Consider the following 9,808-nt stretch of genomic DNA (forward strand, 5'->3'; position numbering starts at 1 on the left):
CCTTTAAATGCTTTTTCTTTGACAACAGCTCCTTCATGAATTTGGTATAGATAGGCATTTGCTCCAAAACCTCAGCAAAAGGAATATTGATTTGTAACTTTCTGAAGATTTCCAAGAACTTTGAGAACTGCTTGTCCTTGGTCTCCTTTTGAAGTCTCTGAGGATATGGCATCTTAGGCTTATACTCAGGAGCCTTTGGCAGAGTAGGATAAGTGTCAAGAGAGTCTGGAAATGGGTTGTCTGCACGCTTTGGAGAGGCGTGCTCTACTTCTTCCTTCTTCTCCTCTGGAGCATCCTTTTCAACTAGCTCTTCATTTACCTTGGTCTCAGAACCAGCTACTTTACCACTTCTCAATTGAATAACCTTGCAATCTTCTCCTGGGTTCACCACTGTGTCACCTTGAAATGCACTTGCAGACCTCTCAAGTATTTGCTTGCTCAGTTAGTCTACTAGCACCTCTAAATTTCTAATGGAGGCTCTGGTTTCCTGCATAACTTATGCTTCTGCACTTGCCACTTGTCCACTTATCACAATGATAGCCTTGCATTCCTCTTTTGGATTTGGAATTGTGTTACTAGGAAGGCTATTAGTGGTTCTCTGATCAATTTCATTAACTCTGGTGGCTATTTGACCCATTTGAATCTCCAGGTTCTTGATGGATGCTCTGGTTTCCTGTCTAAAACCTGTCAATATTGCTTCCAAATCATTGTTCTGTTGGAAACTGCCCTGAGAATTATTGTTGAAGTTCTGAGGTCTCTGAGGTTGATCCCTCCATCCAAAATTTGGGTAATTTCTCCATCCCAGGTTGTATGTCTTAGAATATGGATCATTGTTCGGATTTCTAGGACCACTCCCCATGTAATTCACCTGTTCAAAAGAAGGTTGAGCACAATCATAATTATCATTTTGCACAAAATTACCTGTCATGTCATAGGAGACTTCTTGTGGGGAATTTTGGGTATTGATAGCTGAGACTTGCATGCCACCCATCTGTTGAGTAAGTAGATTTATTTGCTGAGACATCAGCTTGTTCTGAGCAAGAAGAGCATTAATAGCATCTACTTCCAACACGCCTCTTTTCTGAGGGGTTTCAGAGTTCACAGGATTCCTGTTAGAGGAGTATAAATATTGGTTGCTAGCAAACAATTCAATAAGCTCAATAGTCTCAATCCGTAGAGTTTAGATATTTAATTTATTTTATTTTTATTTTATTGTATTTTATTTCGTTGATTTTTTATTATATTCAGACTCTTGATATTTAATAAAATTATTAATCGATTTGTTATTTAGAATTTGTGTTATTATTTTGTAAACAAAAATTTTAATTTGACTTTTAGTTGTACGTTAATTGTGTAAAAAAAATTATATACCGTCAAATTTACTATGGCGGAATAATCCGATAGTAAATTAGCACTATAAAACATAATATGGTGCCAAAGTTATTTTCGAAAAAATTTGACAATAATCAATCACTTATTTTTATCATATTAATTTTAATTTTTGATGCAAAATCTACCGATAACTATTTTTTGGTACTGTTTATACCATTAAATAAATTTGTTGATAAATTCAAGGGAAATTTACGTAATTAAATAAATCTGTTGAATCCTTTACCCATATACACAAAACACAAACTTGTTACGTGCATGTGTAATTTAGATTATTAGGTAAACTGTGGGAGCCAACCACGGTTTCTACTATCCACATAAACTGTGGCTGGCAGGGACGGATTACATGCGAACGAGAATCATCATAAACCATGGCTGTCTACCACGGTTTATTGAGGCAGGAAAATGTACATAAAACCTTGCTACCAGTCACGGTTTATGTAGGAGTTCGAATGGCCATAAACCTTTGAGAGTTGCAACAGTTTATGAGGAGTGAATGAATGTCAAAATGTTTGTTTAGTGTACTAAATTCATAATCATAAGTCCGTTTCTTTTACATGTTTATTTGAATCACTTTGGTATGATTTACATCACGCGTGGTATTTGTGACAAAATAGGTCATAACCATAGAAGCTCAAACGTATATAAATATCAAATAAATAGCAGATAATATTTCACACAATTCCGATACATATAACCCTAAATATCATTCTAAGTACATAAAACAACATGGAACGATGTGACTGAATATAAGACATAACTAATCAGAATCCTCAATGGTGTCACTGTCATCATCGTCGAAATGACCAAGCAGGTGACCTCCGGTGCCACACAAAGGAGGATGCCTCACCCTCCTTGGTCTCTGGTCCACCTCTGGTGCTGCTGTCTCTCGGGGAACGGCACTGAATGCTGAAGCCGGTGTCCCTCCTAACGCGAACCATGGGTCAGAAGGAGATGCTGCAAGCTCGTTGAGGTCAATCTATGTTCAGAGCCGGCTGGGGAAGATACTGAACACCGCCGAACTGAGGTAGCACCCTATCCACCTGATGCCACTCAATCGCAGCAAAATATATCAGGCTAGTGATGGCCGTCTATAGCCTACGGTGCTCGTCAACTAGTATCTCCGGATGAATAACAGCAACAACCTCGGCAGAGAAATAAGGCTCCCACACAAACTGTATCAAAAAAATGACACTTAAGTCAGACCATAAAATATAATCTAAACCAGTCCAAGTAAGAGCAATAACTAAATGACTCACATCGTGAACACGCAATCGATCCAACAAAAGGCATGCAGAGACGACTCTTTGACCCACTGCATCGTTTTTCGGTAGATATGTAGCCCACCTACAATTTTAATTGAAGTCATATCCTAACAAAGAAGAACACATGATGTTGAACAAGTTATGAAACTAAAATATTAAACGATACCTGGATGCAAGCGGAAACCCGGATCCATGAAACCCACTAGGCCTCAGAGTGGGAAACCTCCAGAAAATCCAAGACTGTAGAAGCTGTAGTGGCCCTGCCAAGTTAACAATATTTCTGTTTGTCCCACGACAGAGGCATCTAGACAACCAGGCCAGTGCCGCCGAGCCCCAGCTATATCTCCCCAACTCGTCCAACAATGCCAAATAAGGCAACCAGTGAAGGTGGACCCGGTTTGCGTTCTTGTCAGCAAACAGCTGAGAGGACAACAACATCACAATATAAGCACGTGCGTATATACACACGGTCTCCTCACTAGCATTTGCTGGGAGAACCCGGAACCTATCGTGGAACCATGTGTAGCACACTGTCATCTGCTTTACTTTATTCTGTGGAGGTAACTCCCCAAACAACTCGCGAAACCAGACCATGCCGGTCTTCCGGGTTCCATCAGACTCTCAAAGTCAGTCAGACACCCACTAACAGGCTCCCCATCGATCGACAAACCAAGCTGATATGCCACATCTTGCAAAATGATAGTGCACTCACCAAAGGGCATGTGAAAGGTGTGGGTCTTAGGACGCCACCGCTCAATAAATGTGCTAAGTAGAGGCTCGTCAACCCAGAACCAATGACTGTTCATCCTAGCCAAATGATGCAACCCCGCGGTCTCCAGATACGGTATGATCCACTCGTGTAAAGGCATATTCTGTTGTCTCCTCACGCCACTAATAACCCTAGTAGGCTGCAAAATGTCGGTAACAAATTCCCTCAACATACGACCAATACTAATATCATCAAACATAATTTAGAAAAAAATAATTAGATACCGACATTGGTTTTCTATTTTCTTTAATGATAGTTACAACAAACACGAAGCAATAGGAATAATAACAATACCAACAAGAATAACTCTACTAACAATAACAATATTTATAATACTAACAGCTTCCATTACTAATAAAAATAAAAGTAATAATGATAACTACCATTATCATAATAGTAACAAAAAATAATAATAGTAACAATGATACTACCACTACTATCAACTCATAATAATAATGAAAATAAAATTAATAAAATAACTTGACTACAATAATAATAATAATAATAATAATAATAATAATAATAATAATAATAATAATAATAATAATAATAATAATAATAATAATAATAACCTCATCATCGATGGATCCAACCACGTGAGCAACGCCATTTAGTCGGTACAAGTGAGTTTCATCTTCCATAACTCCATCACCCAAACCTCACCAAACTTACAACCCTCTCTCTCAAACTTTCTCAACCACGAACAAGCTTCAAAATTTTTGTTTCCTCCCAAATGATCCGTCTTTAGCATCAACGAATTATGTATTTATACTACTACAAACATAAACTGTGGAAGGTAAGGGGTATTTACGTTCATTGCCTCTTCTTCATAAACCGTGGTAGGCACCCACAGTTTATGTCCATTAGTTTCTCTTCTTAACTCGTGGGACTCAGCCACGGTTTATAGCTATTGTTTTCCATACGTAATCCGTATTTATTAACTACAGTTTATGTAGATAGTAGAAACTGTGGTTGATTCTCATAGTTTACCTAATAATCTAAATTACATATGTACGTAATAAGTTTATGTTTTGTATATATAAATAAAGGATTCAACAGATTTATTTAATTACGTAAATTATCCTAAATTCAACGCTCGCTATTCAGCATTTTTTTGTATTGTCCTTGTTTAGAATTTAAGGTTTAGGATATATATAAGTTAGTTACTTATTGGGTCTTGAATTATTCTGAAATACATGAAATAAACATTTTGGCTGCGCTATAATAAGCCTCTGAAAATTCTAGAAGTAGTAATCTACAGGAATATAGTTGATTCAAAATTATCTAGTCTCCATTTCCAAACATGACAATGACTTCCATATATTCAATACGCATATTGTCTACGTTACTTTCCCATATAGGCTTTGACTTCGAGGTAGACAAATATTGGAAATATTGTCACATAATGTACTAATTAAAGGTAAACGTGGCTGGTCATAATGTTCTTTCCTTCTTGCACCGTTGCAAGCAAAATGCACCATGCCATTTTCTTTCTTTCTTTCTATCTATTTTTTTTCTTTTTCCTTTTTGGTCGGTATAGTTCTTATCTTTATATAGTGTTCAAATATATATAAAACATTTTAATTTTATAATTTTGTTATGAAATATAATAATACTCTCGATCATATTAGTGGACGAACGTGAAACGATCTGAATCTTGCAACAAGTATAATTTTTTTTTTTCCAACGGACTAATTAACTTCTTTCTTTATATGGTGTTGATTAATAAGGCGGCTGTATTAATCACATGCAAGTGTATAACTTAGCTACAAAGGTATTTATTTATTTAATTAAGATTAATTATGTATATTCTTGTAGAGTGTTGTAATTAAGGTGAAGTTGCTTGATCAACCGGCAACAACCCATATGTGGGTTCTATTAGCTAGCTAGTTACACCTGAAAACAATTGAATAACTGAACCCTACGTGAATATGAATATCTCTTTTCAACCTTCTTACTCTAATTGTCAAAACATATAAGGTTTTGGGGTATGATAGGAGATATATACAACAAGAATCCAAGAATTTTCAATGACAAGACATATAAAAGTCATGTATGGGCATTTTCGCAATTGCATTGCATTGTTCTTTCTTTAATTTCGCTCCTATTGTCCACATATTCTTAAATATTATTGTTGGGCGGTCATAAGAGCCAGAAAGGTCTATGGAAAAGAAATGAAAAAATTAAAGGGACATCTAAAGAGGGCGACCAATTGAAGAAAAATGACAAGGCGCATAACAATAATGAATTAATAATACTATGTATGTATATAAATATATAAAATAAAAAATATAATAATCAAGTAAGCTGCGATAACGATGACTAGAAGCAATTGAGAAATGGAGTGTGTTAGGTGAGATCAAAGAAAAGGCCCCCTTACCCACTTGCCCAAGCTTCTAACTCATTGGTTCTTCTCCCCCTATTCAAAAGAGAAGTTTGTGTCGACATCTCATGCTATTTTGGAAAGTTTTTTTTTGCGCCGATAGATTTTTTATCGTTATCTTCAATTAATTAATTAATACACAGGATATAAATATTATTTTACTAATTTTCACAACCTATTTATTGCTTAGTTAATACTGTGCCAATTTTGTTACAATAATAATAGAAAATGAATAATTAATTAAGGGTACCTTGAATTTGTATTTTTACTTTTTATTTAAATGTTTTGCGAAAATAGAAATAAAAATAAAATAAAAAATAACACCTAAACTAAACATACTTTAATTTTTTTATATTCAATAGTTATATTCTCTATTTATTTATTTCTTTGTTATGGTATCTTTTAATTTGATATAATAAGGTCTAATTTGTTATAAATTGTATTTGATAATTATTTAAGTAGACTAGACTAATAAATTAATGACTGAAGCAATGAGTTGATTTTCTACTCTTTAATCCCACTATTTTATTAGAAAACTAAACCGCAAAGAATACTAAGCCCACGCTTCCATTGATGATTAAAAAATAAAACACACTGCTCTCAAATCGTTAAAATATAAAACAAGAAGAAGAAAAGGAAAGGAAAGTTTTTCCAATGTGAAATATAATAGAAGCTTCGTCATGGAAAGAGCGAAAAAAATAAATAAAAAGAAGAAGAAGAAAGAAGGCACAAAAAGAGAGCCCTTTCTTTGCGAGAAAAGCGTGTTGTAATTATCTAACCTCCCCTTGTCCCAATGTTTACTTCTGACCTTCCTAGAAATGACTAAAGTAAAGTAGTCGTAAGTCGTAACTAGTAATAATGGTGCCTATGTAAATGTGCACGTATGAATTCGGTTTCAGGCTTTTTCAGTTTCGAGTTTGGTCCACCCTCAAATTCTCTCTTTCTCTAAAACAAATATTAAAAAAGGTAAAATAATAATTAAAAAATGGTTAAATAATTTAATATATTTAAAAAGAAAATATGTCAAATAAAAACATATTTTAATAAAAATAAAATATTAATTTAAATATCAGATAAATTCTAAAAAGTAGTATTGGTTAGGGAATATATTATATTTGTTTATAAAGTTAAATTGTATTCAGTGCTTCTTAAAATTTCTAGAACCCACGTCAGGTTGGGTTGGAACTTAGAATTGAAATTGTTTTGTTTGGTTCCGTGCAGTTATAAAAGAGTACAAGGCCCAAGAATCATTATTTAAGGGAAGAATATCATATCACACTTTTAATTTTCATTTTTCTTTCTTTCCCTTTGGCGTTGGGAAACGGAGTTATGGTATTTATTGTGCCATTTGAAGAAGCCGCTGTTGTGGTTAAGATCCATGGATTCTGATCGTCACAGAAACTTAGTTCACTCCCGCTTCTTCCTCTCTGGATTCTATTGCTGGGATTGGGAATTCTTGACCGCTCTCCTCCTTTTTAGTTGTTCTTCTCAATAATATATTATTCTTTTTGTTGATTTCTTAGCTATTAGCTATTACTAGATTAGGAATAATTAAGAGTAGATTATTTGTGAGGTAGGCGGAGAGATGTCACAGAGATCGGTGCCGGCGCCGTTCTTGACGAAGACGTATGAGTTGGTGGATGATCGTGCAACGGACGACGTGATTTCGTGGAGTGAGAGTGGCAACACTTTTGTGGTGTGGAAGCATGCCGATTTCGCTAAGGATTTGCTTCCCAATTATTTCAAGCACAACAACTTCTCCAGCTTTGTTCGCCAGCTCAACACCTATGTATGTTCTCTAAATTCTCATCATATTCATCTCTTTGCATGCATTCTTAACAGTCATGTAGATTAAATTCCTTGCCTTCCAATCTCTTATTTAGCAGAACCAAGATAATATGTTTTCGATTATAGTCTAGAAGGTGCTGGAGCCAAAATTGGTTGTGATGTCTTCTAGAAATTGTAATTGGATATGGACCCCACTCCCCTACCACACCAACTAGCCAAGGCAATAATAATCCACGATTTAGACTTTGCTTGGATATTCAAAAGAAAATGGAAAAAGGAAAATAAGAGAAAAAAAATGAAAAAGAAGAAAATAGAAAAAAGATGGAGGTATTTGTGTGTTGTTTGGTTGAAGAAAAATTAAACAAAAAAATTATTTAGATAGAAAAAAAAGTAAGATAAAAAATTAGAATAGTATAAAAGTATATTAATATTTTTAAATATATTTTTTTAATTAATCAAACAATAAATTTGTAATTTTATCGAATTTTATCTATTTTTCTTTTATTTTTATCCCCTCATTTTCAATAAAATCAAACAATATGGGTTTTCGTCTGAAAGCAAGAAAAAATAAACTAGTACGGTACAAATTCCGTCTCCGTAGTAAGAAAATAGATATAAAAGGGACTACGTACATTTGTATATGCTTTGTGTTTTTACGAGAACATTTTTTTCCACGTCTGCCTAGGTCTCTAATTTGTCTTTTAGCACCATTTCAATCCTATTGCCTAAATAGTCTTCAAATATCAATTCAATTATTTCGGCAAAATGACATAAACTAAGTCGATCAAATCATGAATGCAGTGCTCAGCTAACAAATATTTTTGGGGGTGGTTGGAATTTTTAGGGTTTTCGAAAGATTGTGCCAGACAAATGGGAATTTGCCAACGAACATTTTAAGCGAGGCCAAAAAGAACTTCTCACGGAGATCAAACGCCGCAAGTCGGCGCACCCTGTGCCGCCGCCATCGGGGACCGAAAAATCCGGTGGCGACGGTAACTCTCTGTTGAACTCAGGCGGCGACGACATGGGATCGTCCTCCACCTCTTCACCTGATTCGAAGAACCCAGGATCTGTGGAAACAACAACAATAACAACAACAACAATAACTCCTCCTCCTCATCAGTGCGCGAATTTATCGAGCGAGAACGAGAAATTGAAGAAGGACAACGAGACGCTAAATTGCGAGCTGGCACGTGCGAAGAAGCAGTGCGATGAGTTGGTGGCTTTCTTGAGGGACTGCCTTAAGGTGTGTCCTGATCAGATCAACCGCATCATGAGGCAAGGAAAATGCGGGTCCACCCGTGATCCGGTGCAATCTGATGACACTCTAGTTGATGATGACGAAAAACAAGTTGGTGAGGCCGCTGGACCCAGCACTTTGAAATTGTTTGGTGTTTGGTTGAAAGAGGAGAAGCCTAACAACAACCACAAGAGAGGGCGCGAAGGCCCAATGGGCTTTGGTGGGCCTCCTGCAAAGGAGATGAAGAAGACTACTACTACAGCTAATAGTAATAGTGTTGTTGACTTTGGTGGTTCCAATGTTAAGGTGATGATGAAGAGCAGCAAGGTCTGCAGCTGAAGCACCTTAAGGCTTAAGCCATTGTTCGATTTATTTAGTTTGGAAAGACATAAAACAATAATAAGTATAGGTTGAAGACAAGGCGTGACATGATGTTAGGGTGGTTTGTGTTTGGGCAAATAGGGCCTACCCTCTGCACCCTGGCGCATGTTATGGTTGTGTTATTGTTAATATAGATCTATTGTTGTACCAATATAATTACTAGTTAATATAGGTACGTGGGAAGCAGACACTAATATTCGATGTATGAATCTAGTTGTTCATTTCTGGATCCTTAAGTCTGCTTTAGGTTTTTAGCTTGGTTATATAATAAATGTTGTGACAAGTAACTCAGACTTGTCATGGCTTTCTTCAAAGAGAAAAAATACACCTAATTTGTTAGACGGCGAGAAAATATAATATATGCAAATACTTTGACACCATCACCACAAAGAATATCTGTCACAAATCTTGTTCTCTATTCTTTTATACTTATGGTGGAATCTAAGTTTCGCCCGGTCGTGATTAACGAATTTGTTGGTAGTATATTTTGAGTCAGTAGTATCTATTAAGAATTGTTTCTCCGTCAAGCTATTATTATTATTATTATTATTATTATTATTATTATTATTATTATTATTTTCTTTGAACTTCTT

The 9,808-nt window shown here is 35.4% G+C and overlaps 1 protein-coding gene across 1 annotated transcript; it reads left to right on the top strand.

Moving 5' to 3' along the window:
- The first annotated feature begins 7,044 nt into the window (after positions 1 to 7,044).
- On the top strand, positions 7,045 to 9,446 carry LOC130980152 (heat shock factor protein HSF24). Its single transcript, XM_057903797.1, has 3 exons — positions 7,045 to 7,284; positions 7,384 to 7,595; positions 8,439 to 9,446. Exons 1-3 carry the CDS (start codon positions 7,185 to 7,187, stop codon positions 9,171 to 9,173), a joined length of 1,047 nt encoding a protein of 348 aa, XP_057759780.1. The 5' UTR covers positions 7,045 to 7,184; the 3' UTR covers positions 9,174 to 9,446.
- The last annotated feature ends 362 nt before the right edge of the window (positions 9,447 to 9,808 follow it).

The sequence above is a fragment of the Arachis stenosperma genome, chromosome 5 (genome assembly GCF_014773155.1).
Source record: "Arachis stenosperma cultivar V10309 chromosome 5, arast.V10309.gnm1.PFL2, whole genome shotgun sequence".
NCBI lineage: Eukaryota > Viridiplantae > Streptophyta > Magnoliopsida > Fabales > Fabaceae > Arachis > Arachis stenosperma.